General features: G+C 42.3%; 1 protein-coding gene across 1 annotated transcript in view; it reads left to right on the top strand.

Annotated features, from left to right (window-relative positions):
* Positions 1 to 25,432, top strand: part of LOC128653488 (protein AATF) — a 451,438-nt gene that overhangs the window by 255,998 nt on the left and 170,008 nt on the right. The window contains exon 7 of the mRNA XM_053706822.1: positions 17,461 to 17,628. Within this exon, the coding sequence (XP_053562797.1) occupies positions 17,461 to 17,628 (168 nt within the window). The remainder of the gene's footprint in view (positions 1 to 17,460; positions 17,629 to 25,432) is intronic.

Genomic DNA, 25,432 nt, shown 5'->3' with positions numbered 1-25,432 from the left:
TGCTGCTGCCTCTAAGACAGCATGAAAGATCAGCCCCTGATCCGGTAACGGATCTAGTAGGGGGCAGACTTTCTCTCTTCGCCCAGGCTTGGGCAAGAGATGTCCAGGATCCCTGGGCGTTGGAAATTGTGTCCCAGGGATATCTTCTGGACTTCAAAGCTTCTTCCCCAAAAGGAAGATTTCATCTCTCACAATTATCTGCAAACCAGATAAAGAGAGAGGCATTCTTACATTGTGTTCAAGACCTCCTAGTTATGGGAGTGATCCACCCAGTTCCAAAGGAGGAACAGGGGCAAGGCTTCTATTCAAATCTGTTTGTGGTTCCTAAGAAAGAGGGAACCTTCAGACCAATCTTAGATCTCAAGATCCTAAACAAATTTCTCAGGGTCCCATCCTTCAAGATGGAGACTATTCAAAACCATCCTACCTATGATCCAGGAGGGTCAATATATGACTACCGTGGACTTAAAGGATGCTTATCTGCACATTCCGATACACAGAGATCATCATCGGTTTCTCAGGTTCGCCTTCCTAGACGGGCATTACCAGTTTGTGGCTCTTCCCTTTGGGTTAGCTACGGCACCAAGATTCTTTACGAACGTTCTGGGGTCACTCCTAGTGGTCCTAAGGCCGCGGGGTATAGCAGTAACCCCTTACCTAGACGACATTCTAATACAGGCGTCGAATTTTCAAATCGCCAGGTCCCATACAGACATTGTTCTGGCATTTCTGATGTTGCATGGGTGGAAAGTGAACGAAGAAAAAAAGTTCTCTATCCCCTCTCACAAGAGTTTCCTTCCTAGGAACTCTGATAGATTCTGTAGAAATGAAGATTTACCTGACAGAGGCCAGGTTGTCGAAACTTCTAAATTCCTGACGTGTTCTTTATTCTACTTCTCGCCCTTCAGTGGCTCAGTGTATGGAAGTAATCGGCTTAATGGTAGCGGCAATGGACATAGTGCCGTTTGCCTGCCTACATCTCAGACCCCTGCAACTCTGCATGCTCAGTCAGTGGAATGGGGATTACACAGATTTGTCCCCTCTTCTAAATCTGGATCAAGAGACCAGGGATTCTCTTCTCTGGTGGTTATCTCGGGTCCATCTGTCCAAGGGTATGACCTTCCGCAGGCCAGATTGGACAATAGTAACGACAGATGCCAGCCTTCTGGGCTGGGATGCAGTCTGGAACTCCCTGAAGGCTCAGGGCTTGTGGACTCAGGAGGAGACACTACTTCCGATAAACATTCTGGAACTAAGAGTGATATTCAATGCTCTTCAGGCTTGGCCTCAGCTAGCTGCGGTCAGGTTCATCAGATTTCAGTCGGACAACATCACGACTGTAGCCTACATCAACCATCAAGGGGGAACAAGGAGTTCCCTAGCAATGTTGGAGGTTTCAAAAATAATTCTATGGGCAGAGGTTCACTCTTGCCATCTATCAGCTATCCATATCCCAGGAGTAGAGAACTGAGAGGCGGATTTTCTAAGTCGACAGACTTTTCATCCGGGGGAGTGGGAACTCCATCCGGAGGTGTTTGCACAGTTAATTCAACTTTGGGGCAAACCAGAACTGGATCTCATGGCGTCTCGTCAGAACGCCAAGCTTCCTTGTTACGGATCCAGGTCCAGGGATCCCAAGGCAGCGCTGATAGATACTCTAGCAGCGCCTTGGTCTTTCAACCTGGCTTATGTGTTTCCACTGTTTCCTCTGCTCCCTCGTCTGATTGCCAAGATCAAGCAGGAGAGAGCTTCGGTGATTTTGATAGCACCTGCGTGGCCACGCAGGACTTGGTATGCAGATCTGGTGGACATGTCATCCCTTCCACCATGGACTCTACCGCTGAGGCAGGACCTTCTACTTCAAGGTCCTTTCAACCATCCAAATCTAATTTCTCTGCATCTGACTGCTTGGAGATTGAACGCCTAATTTTATCAAAACGTGGTTTCTCCGAATTGGATATTGATACCTTAATTCACCAGGAAAATCTATCATAAGATATGGTGTAAATATCTTCAGTGGTGTGAATCCAAGGGTTACTCATGGAGGAAAGTCAAGATTCCCAGGATATTATCTTTTCTCCAAGAAGGATTGGAGAAGGGATTGTCAGCTAGTTCCTTAATGGGACAGATTTCTGCTCTGTCCTTTTGCACAAGCGTCTGGCGGATGTTCCAGACGTTCAGGCGTTTTGTCAGGCTTTAGTTAGAATCAAGCCTGTGTTTAAACCTGTTGCTCCGCCATGGAGTTTAAATTTAGTTCTTCAAGGGGTTCCGTTTGAACCTCTGCATTCCATAGTTATTAAGCTTTTATCTTGGAAAGTTCTGTTTTTGGTAGCTATCTCTTCGGCTTGAAGAGTTTCAGAGTTATCTGCCTTGCAGTGTGATTCCCCTTATCTGATCTTACATTCAGATAAGGTAGTTTGCGTACCAAACCTGGGTTTCTTCCTAAGGTGGTATCTAATAAGAATATCAATCAGGAGATTGTTGTTCCGTCACTGTCCTAATCCTTCTTCAAAGAAGGAACGTCTATTACACAATATTGACGTGCTTCGTGCTTTAAAGTTTTATTTACAAGCTACTAAAGATTTTCGTCAAACATCTGCATTGTTTGTTGTCTACTCTGGACAGAGGAAAGGCCAAAAGGCTTCAGCAACTTCTATTTCCTTTTGGTTAAGAAGTATAATCCGCTTATCTTATGAGACTGCTGGCCAGCAGCCTCCTGAAAGAATTACAGCTCATTCCACTAGATCGGTGGCTTCCACAAGGGCTTTTAAAAATGAGGCTTCTGTTGAACAGATTTGTAAGGCGGCAACTTGGTCCTCGCTTCATACTTTTTCTAAATTCTACAAATTTGATACTTTTGCTTCTTCAGAGGCTATTTTTTGGGAGAAAGGTCTTACAGGCAGTGCTGCCTTCCGTTTAAGTGCCTGCCTTGTCCCTTCCTTCATCCGTGTCCTATAGCTTTGGTATTGGTATCCCACAAGTAATGGATGAATCCGTGGACTGGATACACCTTACAAGAGAAAACAAAATTTATGCTTACCTGATAAATTTATATCTCTTGTGGTGTATCCAGCCCACGGCCCGCCCTGTCATTTTAAGGCAGGTGTTTTTTATTTTTAAACTACAGTCACCACTGCACCCTATAGTTTCTCCTTTCTCTTGCTTGTCTTCGGTCGAATGACTGGAGGTGGCAGTTAGGGGAGGAGCTATATAGACAGCTCTGCTGTGGGTGATCCTGTTGCAGCTTCCTGTTGGGAAGGAGAATATCCCACAAGTAATGGATGAATCCGTGGACTGGATACACCACAAGATAAATAAATTTATCAGGTAAGCATAAATTTTGTTTTTTCTATAGGTGCCTGGTAGATATGGTAAAGGTGCCACACTTCAAAAAACAGCTCCTGTCTGACAGAGCAGGAGCCACAGGTAAGTGCTTTCCCTTCTAGGTTTGAAGGTACCGGCACTATAGGGGTTTAATCCTTGTGGAAAGTATTTGAATCTGTTTTAGGGGCACTGCTTTTATGTGAAAAGAGGCATAGTTTTTTTATTAGGGGCTCAGAGATGGGAGAGTGTATGAAATGTTTTACAGGTGTTTGTTTTACTTCTTACTTGTTGCAATCACTTTTCAGCTCAGCTTATTGGCTCAATCACTTTTGTTGTGCTGCTGTTGGTTTCTTCGCCGTTTTTGTTTGTTGCAATTTAATTTTTTATTAATTATTATTGCGGTCACGTGACCACTCCTCGGCACTTCTTGTTTTCGGCTTCTCTGTTCAGATCGGAGTTTGCCGCGGCGCGTGTTGAGGCTGCATTTTCTTCTATCTACAGTGGCAAGTGGAGTTGGGCTGTTCCGGGTGTGTCCGGTTTTCTATGCTAGTGGGATAGCAACTTCTGGAGGGGTAAGACCTCAGCAGAACTGAGGGTTTTAAGTGCTTATTTATGTTTTATTGCTTTATATAAATAATCTTTGTCATTTAATTTTTTTTTGTTAATTGTGAACCAATACCCAATTATGGACATCTATACTGAATTTGAAATGCTTGTTGTGTTTGGAGGCTGTACAGTTTTGCCCTTCATGTTTAAATAAACTTTAAAGTTTAAAGATAAGATGTTGCTCCCTGAGCCTCCTGTCTCTCAGGATAGTGTTATCCTAGCTGCGCCTCAGCTTTCCCCTCAAGCTTCACATGCAGTGCCCTGCGATTGCTCTCAACCTCCTGGGGGTGTTTTTTTACCTGGGGGTTTCGCTGCGCAGATTACTTCTGCTGTTTCTACAGCTTTATCAGCATTTCCAAAGGTTTCTGGTAAACGTAAGAGGAAATCTGCATTAGTCAGTTTGTCTCAATTATCTGATGAGGATGATTCTTTAGTGGCTTCTGAGGGGGAATTGTCAGATTCTGATACTGTAGTGACAAATTCTGTAGATTCAGGAGATTAATTTCAGATTTAAGTTCTTTGAGTTGAGTTCTTTTGAAGGAGGTTCTTGCTACTTTGGAAGAATCCGAATCTGTTGAGGAGAATCCAAAGAGGTCTAGTAATCTTAATAGGGTATATGATGTACCCTCATCTCTGGAAGTATTTCCAGTTCCAGACCGTATGGCAGATATTATATCTCATGATTGGGATAAACCAGGAATTCCTTTTTACCCGTCCCCTGTTTTTAAAAAGATGTTTCTTGTTGCTGACTCTATTCATGACACGTGGCGCACAGTGCCCAAGGTAGAGGGAGCTATCTCTTCTCTGGCTAAGAGAACTACTGATCCTATTGAAGATAGTTGTTTTTTCAAGGATCCCATGGATAAGTAGCTTGAGTCTTTTTTGAAGAGGATGTACATTTATCAGGGATTGCAGTGGCAATCTGTTACTGGTATTGCTACAGTTGCGGGGGCAGCATCTTATTGGTAATATGATTTATCTAATCTGATCCTAGAAGAAACTACTATAGAGGAGATCCAAGACAGGATCAAGACTCTCAATCTAGCCAATACCTTTATTTGTGATGCCAACATGCAAGTTCTTAGGTTGGGTGCTAAGATTTCTGGTTTTACTGTTTTAGCTCGCAGAGCTCTCTGTTTAAAATCTTGGTCTGCTGATGTTACATCCAAGTCCAAGCTTTTATCTCTGCCTTATAAGGGTAAAACCTTGTTTGGACCAGGTCTGGCAGAAATTATTTCTGACATTACAGGTGGAAAGGGTCATTTCCTATCTCAGGATAAAAAGAATAGACCTAGGGGGCAGAGCCAGCTATTACCCAGTATGGCTGCAAAAAATTGAAGCTCCGTAACTACGAGCACTTCCTGCTAAAATAACAGTGACACATCCAGTGCAAGGAGACTGCATACCAGAGAATACAATTTCGGATACCTCAAGGATCAAATAGATGTGACTCCGGTACTCCCAGGTCAACAGATGGCAGAGATACAAGCGGCAAGATGAACAACAGAGACGACGGGCTGGGTCAGGCACAGTGACGCACATCACAATTGACTCCATAACGCTCCTAAGAGACTGAATAAGTAACTAGGAGAGGTAACACGCATCATTTAATCATTGCAATGACCCATGACTGCTATTATAGCGCTCACAAACACCTCAATACAAATAAGCACTCTTGGTGTAAACCTTAGTAAATGCCGGCCCAGCTGCAACTATAACTTTAAACACTCTACAGACAGATGCGATGAGATAACTAAGGCTACGATTACAGATAACTGTGCAAATTGAATTTAACCATTGCATGGCCCACATATGAGTAGAACTGCCCTGAACGGAAATTAAAAACACAGAATAGCGCTGCATACATTTGCAAATTCTAACCAATAGTTTACATACAAACGTAGCTACAAAGACGCAGGTAGTGAATTCAACACGGCACATAAGGGCCTTCAAGAGGACCTGATATACAAGTGCAAGCTTTAAAGCGTGTAAGCACAATCCTACCCATATAAACACCGCAATGGCCTCCAGAAGGCTGCCTAAACAAGATAATCCTGCAAAGAGTCAAGCAACAATAACTTAATAATTTTTTCAAAGTCCTTGAAACACCGGATACTACCATGCAGTCAGACACAGAAACCTCTGACCCAGGCCTATCAGCAAGGGAACCTCTCACAAGAGCAGATATTGACAATCTCCCTACTAAGGCAGATTTTGCCTGCCTTATCACCCAAGTAGGGAAAATGATTAAAGATGGCCTCAAGGAAGTCAAAAGGGACCTCTCTGAACTAGGAGAAAGGGTGGCAATCCTCGAAGATGACTTAGACCAGATTCATGACACTGACTCACGCAATAGAACCCTAGATACACAGGTTTCGGTGATCCCGCAAATGCAGCTTCAGCTAGCGTATTTAGATAACCGGGGACACTGCAACAATATCAGGATACGAGGTGTGTCTGAGAAAATTACAACAGCTCAAATACCACAATACCTACAGAATCTGTTCCAGTTTCTGCTACCAACTGCAGAACCACCAAATATGCACATTGAAAGGGCACACAGGGCCTTGCAGCCGAAACCACCAGAAGGTAAACCTTCCAGAGACATATTCAAATTCCAATCCTATACGGATAAGGAGAAAATAATGGAAACCTCCAGAAAGATGCGCCAGATCACATATGAAGAGGACAGCATACAGATTTACGCCAATTTGAGCACCATCACATTAAACAGACGTAGGGAGGCCAGGTATCTAACTCTACATTTGCAGAACTTAAAAATACCATACAGATGGGGTTTCTCCTTCTGTATCAAAGTAACACAGGGTTCACTGGTTGTCACCTATAGAACCCCGGAAGATCTCTAGAGGATTTCTGCAAGCAACTCAACATACCTCAACCCTTCTTACCACCCCTGGACAGAGCGACATCTTCAAGGATAACGACTTCTACAAAAGACCCCAAGCCTCAAAGAAATCCATAGAACAAGATAAATAGGAAAAGGCCGTAACCAACCTCCAGTTCCAAAGACTCAGATACCAATTCAATATGAGACAGAGAGGATGCACAAGAAATGGTCATTTTTATTTTCTCTCTTCTTTTTGTATCAACATTCTCTCCTGACAGATGAGTTCCACTTTTTCAAATACAACTTACCTAGAACTCTGACTTTGAGCGGGCTTGCAACAGATATGCCGTGAAGAGCGAGTACACTTGCTCACCAGACTGCAATGGATAGTTAAGTAAGCCTTAACTGTTGTCATTCTAAAATGCACTGTACATAAGTTACTTAGGAAATAGCTGATACTCCCATGTTCTTTAGTAAGCATGGAAGTATCCCCTACATTTACATACATTGTATATGGACATATACAATTTTTAAGTTTGTTTTTTATGTTTTACTGTTCATAGAAGTTTTGGTTATTAATGTTGAAACAGTAGTTTAAAAGCTTGTAAGATCTACCAAAAACTCCAAATGCTAGATAAGAGAAACAGGGACCCTCCGCATAGGTCATTACACAATACATTGCACAATAACGAAGCTCTCAGACGACAATATAGCTCTTGGCTAATACACTGATGGGTACAAGAAATCTTAAATTATTAGCACAGAATGTTAAGGGGGTACATTTCCAGACGAAAATGTCAGTGGCACTGAATTGGTTCTATAAACACAAATGTGAAATCGTTTTTATCCAGGAAACCCACTTTGAACATAATGCAGAACCCAAATTCAAGTCCAAATATCCAACGAGTTACTTTAGCTCCCATACGCACAAAAAGAGGAATGGGGTGGGAATCCTGCTTCATAAATCTATACAACTACAGAATATCAACACATACTCTGACCCGGAGGGGAGGTATCTAATACTAGTGGGAGAACTCTACAACAAGCCAATCACACTGGCAAATGTGTATTCACCAAACACTGGGCAAGCAAGGTTTTTTTAAAAAAATCACAGGAAAACTACTAGAGGTAGCTAAGGGGAACACAATACTAGTAGGACACTTTAATGTCGCACTCAATCCCAAACTCGATTGCTCCCTTACCAAAAGTTCTCAATTTCACAGCACGAAAAAAACCAATAACACACTGTCTTAGATCCAACTCCATACTGGATGTTTGGAGAATCCAACACTTGACTTGGAAAACATACTCTTTTTTTTTCTCAAACCCCAACAACACACACTCGAGATTGGACTATATCTGTATAGACCAGTTAGGCTTAGCTTTGAATAGAGACACTGATATTACGCCAACCCCCTGGTCGGATCACTCCGCGGTCACATTAACCTTGGAGTGGCCTGACAGACCAATAAGAGATTTTTGCTGGAGGCTGGATAATACCCTTATACTCCAACCTCAAATTTTTGATAAGATATCCAAAACACTATCTGAATATTTTCATCATAATCAATCTCCCCAATCTTCCCCTATGGGAAGCACACAAAGCCGTTCTAAGAGGAGAATTTATCAAACAGAAAGCAACTACTACACCAACTTATGGAGGCTGAAAATGCACACATGGACAACCCTGCTTCGCCTGATAACTCCAACAACCTCACCAAGGCGAGGAAAAATTTAAATAACCTATTACTTAAGGAAGCACACAAGAAAGCATATTACCTAAAAAAATGATATTTTACAAAAGGAAAAAGGGCAGGCCCATTATTAACTAGAGCATTAAGGAAAAAACATATGCAAATTACATGCATAAAATGCTAGACACAGCTAATAAATAAATCTTTGAAAGTAAAGAAATAGCAAACACATTTAGTAAATACTATCAATCCCTATACAACATCCCAACAGGGGAAAATAATCATACACAAGCACTAATAGATGAGAATATTGGGAAAGTCCATCTCCTCATAATACCTGAATCGCTAGCCAAATCCATGGACTAGCCTATCACGGAGCAAGAGGTAATAGCAGCCATTAAAGTGAAAGTAAATCCTATCGTTTTACAAACGCTAGGATTTACTATTGAAACAAATAAAGGGCACTTTCATTCATGAAGTATAAGATACTTCATGTAGAAAGCTCCTTTATTTGATTCAATCGATCGCCGTTTTTAGCTGCTACAGCAGCCCAAGGCTAAAAAAAATTTAGGCTAAGAGGTGAAATTTTCACCTCTTAGCCTATAGCCATGCTGTAAATCCGGCTTGGCATCCATGAGAGCCAGATTTACCACACTGCTATTGGCTAAGAAGTGAAAATGTCACCTCTTAGCCAAAACATTTTTTAGCCATGCTCTGCTGTAGGAGCTAAGAGCGGCGATGGATTGAATCAAATAAAGGAGCTTTCTACATGAAGTATCTTATACTTCATGAATGAAAGTGCCCTTTATTTGTTTCAATAGTAAATCCTAGCGTTTGTAAAACGCTAGGATTTACTTTCACTTTAAGAGCCTCCCTACTCAAAAAAGCCTAGGCCCAGACGGACTGACGAACTTGTATTATAAAAACTTCCAACAAACTCTAGTACCATACCTAACAGGTCTACTTTATTCCTTAGATGACGGACACCACTTTTCCCCACTATTACTAGAGGCACATATTACAGTCGTTCACAAAAAAAGACAAACCCACCACAGATACCAGTAGTTATCGCCCGATCTCACTACTAATCAGTGACATTAAAATATACGCCAAAGTGGTGGCAAAAATAATTAATTCGGTTCTCCTAACTATGATAAACCATGATAAACAGAATTTTTCAGTTGTACTCATCCCCATCGGCTAAAGTAAAGGTTAATGGAGTGCTGTCCCAAAGCTTCCCAATCACTAACGGAACGAGGCAGGGGTGCCCACTCTCCCCAATCCTATTCGTACTGGTGATAGAGGTCCTGGCATCCCGAATTCGCTCTAATCCAAATATATCAGGAGTAAGTGTAGGTCAAAATCATTATAAAGTATCAATGTTTGCGGACGGTGTTCTACTAACGTTACCATCTCGCCAGCGCTCACTCCCAGCACTCATGGAGGAATTCGATACTTTTGGAACACTATCCAATTTCTCCATTAATAAACAAAAGTCAGAGATCATAAGGGCTAGATTTATTAACGCTGAGGCGTACAGGGGCACGTATGCACGCCCCTGTACGCCCCAGCTCACCTGTGGTGGGGCAAAATTACCCGCAGGCATTCACCATTGCACACGAGCGCAATTTTGCGCTCGCGTGCAATCCCGCCCCCTGCCGGCACACAGCCAATCACGCACGGGCAGGAGCTGTCAATCTCCTCGGTCGGACTCGACCGAGGAGATTGAATTTCGCCACAATAGAGGTGGCGAAGATCTTAGGGAAGCAGCGGTCTGGTGACCGCTGCTTGATAAATCACGGCGAGCAAGTTCTTGTGAGAACTTGCAGCCGTAGAGGCTTGATAAATGTTTCCTTGACCCAGAAAGAATTCTATTCCCTCAAAACCATATGCCCATTTAAACTGCGGCGCTCTCAACTGAAATATTTGGGAGTCCAGCTGACCCCTAAAATAGCACACTTTTACGAGGCAAACTATAAAATCTTGCAGGCCTCCATACAGCATACTCTCCAAAACTGGCAAGACAAGCCATTATACTGGTGGGAATTCAGGCCATAAAAATGTCTATACCGAAAATACTATACATTCTCCAGACGGTCCCTATCACACTACCAACACCATACCTTCCACAACTCCAAAAGTACATTAGTTCATTTATTTGGGGGAGGATAAAACCATGCGTAAACGCAGCCACCATATATCGAAGGAAGGGGGGCTTGGAGTCCAGAAACTAGAAACCTATTACCACTCAGTGGCATTACAACATATACTGGATTGGCATGGGAAAAAAAGAAGCAAAAGTTTGGGTGTCACTTGTTTCACAAATTAAGAACCCCTTAGCCCGGCTAAATATGCTGGATACATACTGCCATACATACACTTGTTTAGACATATTTTTGATACATGGGACCATTTAATCCAGAAACGCCCTAAACTTTCCTCTCCGCAATCCCCACTCAATCCAATATCCCGAAACATGGAACTCTCATGTGATTATGAGCCTTTGAGGAACACTAGAGTAACCTGGAAACTATCAGACCCATAATCTCACTGCTAGATAAACATACACTCAAATCGAGACAAGACATGACAACCATTCTGCAGGGAGCATTCACATCCTGGTTAAAACACACTCAACTCTACCATTATATTCACAACAACCATCACAGGGAAGACTTAACTAAACCCCCCCCACTCTGTTTGAGCAACTATGCTTGACGGCAACACCATTTAAAGGTACCCTCTCGCTCACTAAAAGAACACTCAAAATTACGAAACAGCCCACTCTCCCACCTTACACCATGCACTGGCAACAAGACCTAGGTCGGATTTTTTTTTTTTTTAACAACACATGTAGATCCTCCACCTCCACTCAAATCATTGAAATTAATTTCAAGATTCTCATGCGCTGGTACCTCACCCCACATAGACTGCATAGAATATACCCCTCATCAACAGTAACATGCTGGAGGGGCTGTGGCGAACCAGCAACCATGGCACATATATGGTGGCATTGCCCTAAAATTTCTCCCTTCTGGAAAATAGTAGAGCAGACATTACAAATAATAGGTGGTGCAGGATTCACATTATCCCCAAAAGTGGCCTTGTTAAACCAAAACCCCAAATGTAACTGTAAGATCCGTACCTTCTTGATAAGAATATGCCTAAATAGTGCCAAATCCCTTATTGCACAACATTGGAAATCAGCCTTAATACCCACCAGCCAGCAGTGAATCTCAAAAATTACAGATACCATCCCTCTAGAGCAGTATGGGTACTATAAGAGAAACCAAATAGATATCTTCCTGGATGTGAGATTTTACTGGGAAACTTTATTAAAGTCAATAGATAGACCCCTATAGTTGAGACATCAGAATGACCTTACCTCGCTAAGACAGCTGGCCATCTCGCAGGAAATAACACACAAGCAAATTACTGCTGTTGGTAAGAGCACATATCTGTTTCCCAACCAATATTTATTCTATAACTAGCAAACATGAGGGAAAAAGGTGGCTCTCTATATCTATATTTTGAATACTATTTACCATGTTATATTCTACATATTTCTTACTGTTATTATTATGATTGTTAAAATATGCTTTCCAGTTTCCAGCACATAATGTGGCAAATTTTCCCCTTCAGATAACTTTTTTTATATATTTCATATCACGGGGTCCACAAGGGCCCACCACAAAAGGAAATGACTTAAAGGGACAGTCTACACCAGAATTTTTATTGTTTTAAAAGACAGATAATCCCTTTATTACCCATTTCCCAGTTTTGCATAACTAACACATTTATAATAATATACTTTTAACCTCTGTGATTATCTTGTATCTAAGCCTCTGCAAACTGCCCCTTTTTTCAGTTCTTTTGACAGACTTGCAGTCTAGCCAATCAGTGCCTGCTCCCAGATAACTTCTCGTGCACGAGCACAGTGTTATCTATATGAAATACGTGAACTAACACCCTCTAGTGGTGAAAAACTGTTAAAATGCAATCTGAAAGAGGTGGGCTTCAAGGTCTAAGAAATTAGCATATGAACCTCCTAGGTTAAGCTTTCAACTAAGAATACCAAGAGAACAAAGCAAAATTGGTGATAAAAGTAAATTGGAAAATTGTTTAAAATTACATGCTCTATCTGAATCATGAAAGTTTATTTTGGCCTAGACTGTCTCTTTAAAGGACTGCCGACCATAGGGTATACTTCTAGAGTTAAAATGGACATGTTGCCTATGTAGGCAGTTACAACTGTTATCTCATTGTGCCTTTTGTGATGTTCATTTATTATCTGAAATGCCATATACCATTTTGTCAACTTCTGTCTGAAAAACTAATAAAAAATAAATAAAAGAATAGACCTAAGGGTCACCAGAATATTAATGTTCGTTCCTTTCATAACTTTAAGGGACAGAAGTCTTCCTCTTACAAGTCGAATCAATCCAAGTCTTCTTGGAGGTCCAGTCAGCCTTGGAATAGGGGGAAGCAAGCTAAGAAGCCTTCTGTTGATTCTAAATCAACATGAAGGGGCAGACCCGATCCTGTAGTGGATCAAGTGGGGGGCAGGCTTTCTTTTTTTCAGCAGGCTTGGATACGCGATGTTCCAGATCTTTGGGCCATGGCTATAGTATCCCACATTTACAGAATAGGATTCAAATCTTTTCCTCCCAGGGGCAGGTTCCACATGTCAAGGTTATCCGTGAATCAGATAAAGAGAGAGGCCTTCTTAAACTGAGTAAAGGACCTTTCATCCCTGGGAGTTATTGTTCCAGTTCCTCTAGAGGAACAGGGTTTAGGATTCTATTCAAATCTAGTTGTAGTTCCCAAGAAGAACACTTTTTGTCCCATTCTGGACCTAAAGTGTCTCAATCAATTCCTCAGGGTTCCGTCCTTCAAGATGGAGACCATACGTTCTATTCTTCCTTTGGTCCAAAAGGGTCAGTTCACGATGACCATAGATCTGAAGGACGCATATCTTCATGCTCCTATTCACAGGGATCATTACCAGTATCTAAGGCTTGCCTTCCAGGACAAACATTTCCAGTTTGTTGACCTTCCTTTTGGCCTTGCTACAGCTCCCAGAATTTTTACAAAGGTTCTGTGGGCTCTTGTGGCAGTGGTGAGGTCCAAGGGTATTGCTGTGGCGCCTTATCTAGACGACATTCTAGTTCAAGTGCCATCTTTTCATCTAGCAAATTCTCATACCGAGATGTTGTCTATTCTACGTTCCCAAGGGTGGAAAGTGAATCTGGGAAAGAGGTCTCTCGTTCCAGATACAAGGGTTTGTTTCTTGGGAAGAATCATAGATTTCCTGTCCATGAAGATTTTTCTGGCGGACATCAGAAAATCCAAGCTTCATGTTTCTTGCCTGTCTCTCCATTCTGCTATTTGTCCATCTGTGGCTCAATGCATGGAGGTGATTGGACTAATGGTTGCCTCCATGGACATTATTCCTTTTGCTCGGTTCCATCTGAGACCTCTGCAGCTATGCATGCTCAGTCAATGGAACGGGGACCACTCAGATCCCTTGCAGAAGATACATTTGGATTCCCCAACAAGAGTCTCACTCTCATGGTGGGATTTACAGGACCATCTGTCTTGGGGCACATGCTTCCTGAGGCCTTCCTGGGTGATTGTGACCACGGACGCCAGCCTGTTAGGCTGGAGAGAAGTTTGGGGTTTCTTAAAGACACAAGGTCTGTGGACTCCAGAGGAGTCGTCTCTTCCAATAAACATATTGGAGTTGAGAGCAATTTTCTATGCTTTAATAGCTTGGCCTCAACTATTTCAGTCGGACAACATCACCTCGGTGGCCTACATCAATCACCAGGGAGGAACTCGGAGGTCCGTGGCAATGAAGGAGGTATCTCGCATTCTCCAGTGGGCGGAGTCTCACGATTGCCACTTCTCTGCCATCCACATACCAGGGGTGGACAACTGAGAGGCGGATTTTCTAAGCAGGCAGACTTTTCATCCCGGAGAGTGGGCTCTCCACCCAGAGGTTTTCACAATGATAACTCTCAGGTGGGGGGTTCCGGAGTTGGATCTGAATCCATCTCGTCAAAATGCCAAGCTTCCAAAGTACGGTTCAAGGTCAATAGATCCTCAAGCCGCTCTGGTAAATACTCTAGCGGTTCCTTGGAGCTTCAATCTAGCATACCTGTTTCCTCCTTTTGCGTTGCTTCCATGAGTAATTGCTTGCATCAAACGGAGAGAGCTTCTGTGATTCTAATAGCTCCTGCATGGCCTCGCAGGATCTGGTTCGCAGATCTGGTGACTGTCATCTCTTCCGCCGTGGAGGTTACCTTTCAGGAAGAACCTTTTACTTCAGGGTCCTTTTCTTCATCCAAATCTGGTTTATCTGAAGCCGACTGCTTGGAGATTGGATGTCTAAGTTTGGCTAGACGTGGCTTCTCTGAGAAAGTCATAGATACTATACTTCAGGCTCGTAAACCGGTTACTCACAGAATTTACCATAGGGTATAAGGTAAAATACCTTAGTGTGATTCAAGTTTTTTCTTAGAACAAAGTAAGGGTTCCTCAAATTTTGGCTTTCCTTCAGGAGGGCCTGGAAATGGGTTTGTCAGTTAGTACTTTGAAGGGTCAGGTTTCTGCTATGTCTATTCTTCTGCATAAAAGTCTGGCAGTTCTGCCAGATGTTCCGTCTTTTGTTCAGGCCTTGGTCAGAATCAGGCCTGTGTTTAAATCTGTTGCTCCTCCTTGGAGTCTTAAAGGGACACTAAACCCAAAATTTTTATTTCACGATTCAGATAGAGCATGCAATTTTAAGCAACTTTCTAATATACTCCTATTTTCAATTTTTCTTAGTTCTCCTGCTATCTTTAGTTGAAAAGTAGGAAAGTGATGCATTGGAGTCAGCCCATTTTTGGTTGAGTACCTGGGTTATGCTTGCTTATTGGTGGGTAAATGTAAGCCTCCAATAAGCAAGCGCTATCCATGGTGCTGAACCTAAAATGGGCTGGCTGCTAAGATTTACCGGTACATTCCTGCTTTTAAAAAAAAAGACAGCAAGAGAACAAAGAAAAATTGATAATAGGAGTAAATTAGAAAGTTGCTTAAAATTTCATGTTCTATCTGAATCATGAAAGGAAACATTTGGGTTTAGTGTCCCTATAACCTTGTTCTTAGAGTTTTGCAGCAGGCTCCATTTGAGCCGATTAATTCTGTTAGTATTAAATTACTATCTTGGAAGGTTTTGTTTCTTCTTACTATTTCTTCTCTTCGCAGAGTTTCTGAACTTTCGGCTCTGCAGTGTGATTCCCCTTACCTTATTTTTCATTCTGATAAGGTGGTTCTTCGTACTAAGCTGGGGGTTCTCCCTAAGGTAGTGTCGGATCGCAATATTAATTAGGAAACTCTTGTTCCTTCTTTTTGTCCTAACCCTTCTTCCCAGAAGGAATGTCTTTCGCATAACTTGGATTTTGTGCGTGCTCATACATTTTACCTTCAAGCAACTAAAGATTTTCGGCAGACTTCTGCCCTGTTTGTTTTCTCTGGTAAGCGTAGGGGTCACTCTTTCTCTCTGGTTGAGAAGTGTTTTCCATTTAGCTTATGAGACAGCTGGACAGCAGCCTTCTGAGAGAACTACGGCTCATTCCACTAGAACCGTTTCATCTTCATGGGTTTTCAAAAATGAAGCTTCTGTGGAGCAAATCTGTAAGGTGGCCACTTGGTCCTCTATACATACTTTTTACAAATTGGATACTTTGAGGCTTCTTTTGGGAGAAAGGTTCTTCAAGCGGTGGGGCCTTCAGTTTAGGTCTGCCTGTCTTGATTCTCCCTCCCTATTTAGTCTGTGTCCTCTAGCTTGAGTATTGGTTCCCAATAGTAATTAGAATGTTTTGTGGACTCTCCATGCCATAGGAAAGAAAACAAAATTTATGCTTACCTGATAAATTTATTTATTTCCGGGCATGGAGAGTCCACGACCCGCCCTTTTTCAAATTAGGACGGCAGTTTTTATGTCTAGTCCTCAGGCACCTCTATAGCCTTGTGTTATCTTCTATTTCCGTTTCCCTTCGGCCAAATGACTGGGGGTTATGGGTAAGGGAAGAGACACTTGGGTGCTCTTTGCCGCCTCCTGCTGGCCAGGAGTGAATATCCCACTAGTAATTAAAATGTTTTGTGGACTCTCCATGCCTGGAAAAAAATTAATTTATCAAGTAAGCATACATTTTGTTTTTCCTTTTGAATTGTGGTTTATGTTAAAATTGTGACATTTCAAAACTAAAATTACATAAACGTTCAAAAATGAAATGTTTTAATGTGTTGGAGCTTTTTATAATTGCACTGTTGCTTGAATATAACTGTTTAACTTACATAAGGAGTTAAACACTAGGGATGTGCAAAAATTAGTCTTTCTTTTTTTTGTTCGTAAAACGAATGCTGAAAATTGCCACGGATTGTGGCAAATGGCTAATTTTGGTGCCGGATTCCCTAGAGAAAATGTGCAACACTCTAATTTATGTGCAAATTCCGATATTAGGGTGTTGCACCTTTCCCCTAAGAAATCTAATGAATAATGAAAGCCAAATTTTTGTACATCCCTTTTAAATACATATTTAAAATCAGTTCAAGGGCAGAATTGCACTACTGGGACCTAGCTAAACATGTTTGAAACTACCTAGGTGTGCTTTTCAACAAAGGTTACCAAAAGGACAACGTAAATTATAAAAGTTTAATATTTTCTTTCATGTTTCTTTAACAGAACAATAACATGAAGATTTTCATGATTTGTTGTGTGATATTTTTCTTAGGCATTTACATGTTTTAACTTTGAAGTCATGTTTGCATGGAAGCACATTGTAGGGTTTATTAATACACATTTTCTAAACTATCTTTAGCTGCAACAGATAAAACAAGTTGTTTTTCAAATCTTTAAGGAGTTTGAACAAAAACAGTTTTTTTCATATTTCAGTACTTTGTATATTTACATATTATTTATGTTTTATTTTGTTGTTGTTATAGGGCTTTGGAGCTTTTGATCGCTCTATATTGACACAGATTGAGCAGATTATGATGGACAAAGAAAGACTACTGAGACGTACACAAACTAAACGTTCCATTTACAGAGTTCTGGGAAAGTCTGAACCGGATTCTCAGTCTGTTCAGGAATTTGTTCCTGGTGAAACAATGGTAGGTAACAATATCCTGCTCAGCAAGTAATCAACAGCTAGATAGGCAATATATTCATTGGACATACATGAAATAAGTAATACAAACTCTGATGTATATACAAGATGTTAATCAATAAAACAAAGACTTGCTCGCACATAACATTAATCAATATTTCTTTTATACAGGTGGTTAGAGTTCACTATTCATTATTCTTGGTAATTACACTTCTCTACCACAAGGAGGAGGCAAAAATTCCCAAACACCTAGAACTCTATAAAACCCCTCCTACTTAACACATACCTCAGTCTTTACTTTGCCTCCACTGGAGGTGGTTGAAGAGTGAAGAAGTACATTTGATTCTTCAGAGAGAGGGGTTTTCAGCCTATATTGAGGCCCAGTTTCCTCTCAGAATACAGTGCTTGTCAGAAGGTTGTACAGTCATGTGAGAAAGAAAGTGCACCCTCTTTGAATTCTATGGTTTTATGTATCCGGACATAATAAAAAATCATCTTATCCCTAGCAGGTCTTAAAATGATTTAAATACATCCTCAGATGAACAACAACCCATCACATATTACTCTCTAACATGATTTATTTAACAAAAATAAAGCCAAAATGGAGAAGCCATGTGTGAAAAACTAACTACACCTTATGATTTAATAGCTTGTAGAACCACCTTTAGCAACAATAACGGTGCAACATATGCCTGCCTGATATTACTGTCCCTTTAAGACTGCCTTCCCTGCTACTGACAATCATACTGTTTCTGCATTCAGCTTACCTGCCAAATAATTAATCATTCATGCACCTGATTCTCTCAGCCTCTTTTTAAATCCTCTCAGGTTTAAAGTGCATTGCATTAGCTTTAAAGTGAAGGTAAACTTTGATGAATGAAAGCCCGTTTTCTCCAACATAGGTGTGTCCGGTCCACGGCGTCATCCTTACTTGTGGGATATTCTCTTCCCCAACAGGAAATGGCAAAGAGCCCAGCAAAGCTGGTCACATGATCCCTCCTAGGCTCCGCCTACCCCAGTCATTCTCTTTGCCGTTGTACAGGCAACATCTCCACGGAGATGGCTTAGAGTTTTTTAGTGTTTAACTGTAGTTTTTATTATTCAATCAAGAGTTTGTTATTTTAAAATAGTGCTGGTATGTACTATTTACTCAGAAACAGAAAAGAGATGAAGATTTCTGTTTGTATGAGGAAAATGATTTTAGCACCGTAACTAAAATCCATGGCTGTTCCACACAGGACTGTTGAGAGCAATTAACTTCAGTTGGGGGAACAGTGTGCAGTCTCTTACTGCTTGAGGTATGACACATTCTAACAAGACGATGTAATGCTGGAAGCTGTCATTTTCCCTATGGGATCCGGTAAGCCATGTTTATTAAGATAGTAAATAAGGGCTTCACAAGGGCTTATTAAGACTGTAGACTTTTTCTGGGCTAAATCGATTCATTATTAACACATATTTAGCCTTGAGGAATCATTTAATCTGGGTATTTTGAAATGATGCCCAAGATGATTCCTCAAGTGAGGGGAGTAAGCATGGTACTGCATCATCCCCTCCTTCGTCTACACCAGTCTTGCCCATACAGGAGGCCCCTAGTACATCTAGTGCGCCAATACTCCTTACTATGCAACATTTAACGGCTGTAATGGATAATTCTATCAAAAACATTTTAGCCAATATGCCCACTTATCAGCGAAAGCGCGACTGCTCTGTTTTAGAAAATTCTGTAGAGCATGAGAACGCTGATGATATGGTTTCTGAAGGGCCCCTACACCAGTCTGAGGGGGCCAGGGAGGTTTTGTCTGAGGGAGAAATTTCAGATTCAGGAAACATTTCTCAACAAGCTGAACCTGATGTGATTACTTTTAAATTTAAGTTGGAACATCTCCGCGCTCTGCTTAAGGAGGTGTTATCCAATTTGGATGATTGTGATTATCTGGTCATTCCAGAACCACTATGTAAAATGGAAAAGTTCTTAGAGGCCCCGGGGCCCCCCGAAGCTTTTCCTATATCCAAGCGGGTGGCGTACATTGTTAGTAAGAATGGGACAGGCCCGGTATACCTTTAGTACCTCCCCCCATATTTATAAAATTGTTTTCCTATAGTCGACCCCAGAAAGGACTGATGGCAGACAGTCCCCAAGGTCGAGGGGGCGGTTTCTACTCTACACAAGCGCGCCACTATACCCATAGAAGATAGTTGTGCTTTCCAAGATCCTATGGATAAAAAATTAGAAGGTCTGCTAAAGATGTTTGTTCAGCAAGGTTCCCTTCTACAACCAATTGCATGCATTGTCCCTGTCACTGCAGCCGCGTGTTTCTAGTTTTATGAGCTAGGAAAGGCGATTATTAGTAATTCTTCTTCTTATGAGGAGATTATGGACAGAATTTGTGCTCTTAAATTGGCTAATTCTTTCACCCTAGACGCCACCTTGCAATTGGCTAGGTTAGCGGCGAAAAAATTCTGGGTTTGCTATTGTGGCGCAGAGCGCTTTGGTTAAAATCTTGGGCAGCGGATGCGTCTTCCAAGAACAAATTGCTTGACATTCCTTTCAAGGGGAAAACACTCTTTGGCCCTGACTTGAAAGAGATTATCTCTGATATCACTGGGGGCAAGGGCCACGCCCTTCCTCAGGATAGGTCCTTTCAAGACCAAAAATAAACCTAAGTTTCGTCCCTTTCGCAGAAACGGATCAGCCCCAAGGGCTACGTCCTCTAAGCAGGAAGGTAATACTTCTCAAGCCAATCCAGCCTGGAGACCTATGCAAGGCTGGAACAAAGGAAAGCAGGCCAGGAAACCTGCCACTGCTACCAAGACAGCATGAAATGCGGGCCCCCGATCCGGGACCGGATCTGGTGGGGGGCAGACTCTCTCTCTTCGCTCAGGCTGGGGCAAGAGATGCTCTGGATCCTTGGGCGCTAGAAATAGTCTCCCAAGGTTATTCTCTGGAGTTCAAGGGGCTTCCTCCAAGGGGGAGGTTCCACAGGTCTCAGTTGTCTTCAGACCACATAAGAAGACAGGCATTCTTACATTGGGTAGAAGACCTGCTAAAAATGGGAGTGATTCATCCTGTTCCATTAGGAGAACAAGGGATGGGGTTCTACTCCAATCTGTTCATAGTTCCCAAAAAAGAGGGAACGTTCAGACCAATCTTAGATCTCAAGATCTTGAACAAGTTTCTCAAGGTTCCATCGTTCAAGATGGAAACCATTCGAACACTTCTTCCTTCCATCCAGGAAGGTCAATTCATGACCAAGGTGGATTTCAAGGATGCGTATCTACATATTCCTATCCACAAGGAACATCATCGGTTCCTAAGGTTTGCATTCCTGGACAAGCATTTCCAGTTCGTGGCGTTTTCTTTCGGATTAGCCACTGCTCCTAGGATTTTCTCATAGGTACTAGGGTCCCTTCTGGCGGTGCTAAGACCAAGGGGCATTGCTGTAGTACCTTACTTGGACGACATTCTGATTCGAGCGTCGTCCCTTCCTCAAGTAAAGGCTCACACGGACATTGTCCTGGCCTTTCTCAGATCTCACGGATGGAAAGTGAACGTGGAAAAGAGTTCTCTATCTCCGTCAACGAGGGTTCCCTTCTTGGGAACTATAATAGACTCCTTAGAAATGAGGATTTTTCTGACAGAAGCCAGAAAAACAAAACTTCTAGACTCTTGTCGGATACTTCATTCCGTTCCTCTTCCTTCCATAGCGCAGTGCATGGAAGTGATAGGTTTGATGGTAGCGGCAATGGACATAGTTCCTTTTGTGCGCATTCATCTAAGACCATTGCAACTGTTCATGCTCAGTCAGTGGAATGGGGACTATTCAGACTTGTCTCCGAAGATACAAGTAAATCAGAGGACCAGAGACTCATTCCGTTGGTGGCTGTCCCTGGACAACCTGTCACAAGGGATGACCTTCCGCAGACCAGAGTGGGTCATTGTCACGACCGACGCCAGTCTGATGGGCTGGGGCGCGGTCTGGGGATCCCTGAAAGCTCAGGGTCTTTGGTCTCGGGTAGAATCTCTTCTACCAATAAATATTCTGGAACTGAGAGCGATATTCAATGCTCTCAAAGCTTGGCCTCAGCTAGCGAGGGCCAAGTTCATACATCAACCATCAGGGGGGAACAAGGAGTTCCCTAGCGATGGAAGAAGTGACCAAAATCATTCTATGGGCGGAGTCTCACTCCTGCCACCTGTCTGCTATCCACATCCCAGGAGTGGAAAATTGGGAAGCGGATTTTCTGAGTCGTCAGACATTGCATCCGGGGGAGTGGGAACTCCATCCGGAAATCTTTGCCCAAGTCACTCAACCGTGGGGCATTCCAGACATGGATCTGATGGCCTCTCGTCAGAACTTCAGAGTTCCTTACTACGGGTACAGATCCAGGGATCCCAAGGCGGCTCTAGTGGATGCACTAGTAGCACCTTGGACCTTCAAACTAGCTTATGTGTTCCCGCCGTTTCCTCTCATCCCCAGGCTGGTAGCCAGGATCAATCAGGAGAGGGCGTCGGTGATTTTGATAGCTCCTGCGTGGCCACGCAGGACTTGGTATGCAGATCTGGTGAATATGTCATCGGCTCCACCATGGAAGCTACCTTTGAGACGAGACCTTCTTGTTCTAGGTCCGTTCGACCCACTCCAGCTGACTGCTTGGAGATTGAACGCTTGATCTTATCAAAGCGAGGGTTCTCAGATTCTGTTATTAATACTCTTGTTCAGGCCTGAAAGCCTGTAACCAGAAAAATTACCACATAATTTGGTATATCTGTTGGTGTGAATCTGCAGGATTCCCTTGGGACAAGGTTAAGATTCCTAAGAGTCTATCCTTCCTTCGAGAAGGATTGGAAAAAGGATTATCTGCAAGTTCCTTGATGGGACAGATTTCTGCCTTGTCTGTGTTACTTCACAAAAAGCTGGCAGCTGTGCCAGATGTTCTAGCCTTTGTTCAGGCTCTGGTTAGAATCAAGCCTGTTTACAAAATTTTGACTCCTCCTTGGAGTCTCAACCTAGTTCTTTCAGTTCTTCAGGGGGTTCCGTTTGAACCCTTACATTCCGTTGATATTAAGTTATTATCTTGGAAAGTTTTGTTTTTGGTTGCAATTTCTTCTGCTAGAAGAGTTTCAGAATTATCTGCTCTGCAGTGTTCTTCTCCTTATCTGGTGTTCCATGCAGATAAGGTGGTTTTGCGTACTAAACCTGGTTTTCTTCCAAAAGTTGTTTCTAACAAAATCATTAACCAGGAGATAGTTGTGCCTTCTTTGTGTCCTAATCCAGTTTCAAAGAAGGAACGTTTGTTGCACAACTTGGATGTAGTTCGTGCTCTCAAATTTTACTTAGCAGCTACTAAGGATTTCAGACAAACTTTGTCGTTGTTTGTTGTTTATTCTGGTAAACGGAGAGGTCAAAAAGCAACTTCTACCTCTCTCTCCTTCTGGATTAAAAGCATTATCCGATTGGCTTATGAGACTGCCGGACGGCAGCCTCCTGAAAGAATCACAGCTCACTCCACTAGGGCTGTGGCTTCCACATGGGCCTTCAAGAACGAGGCTTCTGTTGATCAGATATGTAAGGCAGCGACTTGGTCTTCACTGCACACTTTTTCTAAATTTTACAAATTTGATACTTTTGCTTCTTCTGAGGCTATTTTTGGGAGAAAGGTTTTGCAAGCCGTGGTGCCTTCCATTTAGGTGACCTGATTTACTCCCTCCCTTCATCCGTGTCCTAAAGCTTTGGTATTGGTTCCCACAAGTAAGGATGACGCCGTGGACCGGACACACCTATGTTGGAGAAAACAGAATTTATGTTTACCTGATAAATTACTTTCTCCAACGGTGTGTCCGGTCCACGGCCCGCCCTGGTTTTTTTAATCAGGTCTGATAATTTATTTTCTTTAACTACAGTCACCACGGTAACATATGGTTTCTCCTATGCAAATATTCCTCCTTAACGTCGGTCGAATGACTGGGGTAGGCGGAGCCTAGGAGGGATCATGTGACCAGCTTTGCTGGGCTCTTTGCCATTTCCTGTTGGGGAAGAGAATATCCCACAAGTAAGGATGACGCCGTGGACCGGACACACCGTTGGAGAAAGTAATTTATCAGGTAAACATAAATTCTGTTTTTTTAAAAATACTATTAAAGACAGGGGCACTTTCATTTATCAATGTTTAGAAAGCAGCCGTTTTGATTAAAAACTTATTTTGCCCATGTTTTTAATAGTATTTCTTTTACAAGATACGATGAGTCCACGGATTTCATCCTTACTTGTGGGATATCGCCTCCTGGTCAGCAGGAGGAGGCAAAGAGCAAAACAGCAGAGCTGTATATATAGCTCTTCCCTTCCCTCCCACTCCAGTCATTCTCTTTGCCTGTGTTAGTGATAGGAAGAGGTAAAGTGAGGTGTTAGTTTAGATTCTTCAATCAAGAGTTTATTGTTTTTAAAATGGTACCAGTGAGTGCTATTTTACTATAGGGTGTAGCCGTATTCCTTGTGAGCCTCTAGAGTAGAGCTACAGGCGCCTTTTAAGTAATGGGAACTGGGGGGATTTTATTCTCTCTGTGCCTCCCATACTATGTGCTGCCATGCTGAATATGGTCTTAGCAGATGTTATCTAAGACCCAGTTTGTTCCCACAGATTTCCTGAAGGAGAAGGAGGACCTCTTGAAGTGTGGGACAAGTCATGTCGCTCAGCATTCAGGTATGTGCAGTTCTTTATTTTCTGTGACACTCAGAAAAGACTGTTCGTTTTTACTATGTGACCTTAGGGGTAATAACCTGGCTCTAACTTCACATGTCTGTGTTCAAGAGCTCCCCTCATTACTCTGTGCCTATGTTAGGTCAGACCATAATGTTTCTGTGGGTTTTTATGATTCTAACCCTTTTTGAACTGTGGGCTGACGCATGGACCTTTGGAGTATTATACTCCGGTGTGTACTGCTCTTTAATATACCTACCGGGAGACTGTTAACAGGTCTTATTCTATTACCCAACTTGAATTGTTATATATCAGTTAGGGGTTATCCATCTTTATTAGTTGATAACTGTTCCACGGCTCCATTTTTGTTTTTCTAATGGGCCGCCCGGGAGTTTCAGATTGATACACCCACGATGGACGGGGCCTATTGTTCGTGCGCTGGACGAAGCCGCACAGTTGTTCCTGGGACCCGACAGGCAGTGTGTTCTCGGCTCCGGTGTTTCCTTAGACTGCGTGGTTGACAGATAACACTGGCAGTCTTAGGCACTCTGCTGAACGAGTAGGACGTTGTCGCTGTGTCGTGGGGGCAGGTAGGCGCCGCAGCAGAGCTGTGGCGAGGTGCAAGCTGTTTGTTTAGTTCAAGAGAATTGACATAACGTCAGAGAGTTAGCTTTTTATTAATAAGATACCCTCTGTTTAGAATTTTCGTTCAGAGTGCTGGGCGATAAAAATTTTACTTTTATTTTTAAAGGCACAGTTACTCTCTGTTTTCACAAAGTTTTTATTAACAGTCATATTAGGCTGTTTGCATATTCTGTATGTTTTAAGTACATCACATAATTGAAGGTACCACGACCAATATTGTTTTTGTCTTATTTATTTATTATCATGGAAGATATTCATGACAGTACATGTTCCATGTGTTTGAATGCCAATGTGGAACCCCCTGTTACTTTTTATCCCTCATGCATTACAGTTTAGAGAGCAAATTTTCTTTAATAAAAGTTTTTCAAAAGCGGATGTTTCTCAGGGTTCTGCTGATGAGAATCAGAGTATGACGCGACTTTCTCCCCAAGCATCACATCCCTTAACGCCCGCTCAGGCGGCGC

This window comes from Bombina bombina, chromosome 3 (assembly GCF_027579735.1).
Source record: "Bombina bombina isolate aBomBom1 chromosome 3, aBomBom1.pri, whole genome shotgun sequence".
Taxonomy (NCBI): domain Eukaryota; kingdom Metazoa; phylum Chordata; class Amphibia; order Anura; family Bombinatoridae; genus Bombina; species Bombina bombina.
The sequence above is the reverse complement of the archived record's forward strand: the minus strand, read 5'-3'. Positions and strand labels throughout refer to the sequence as shown.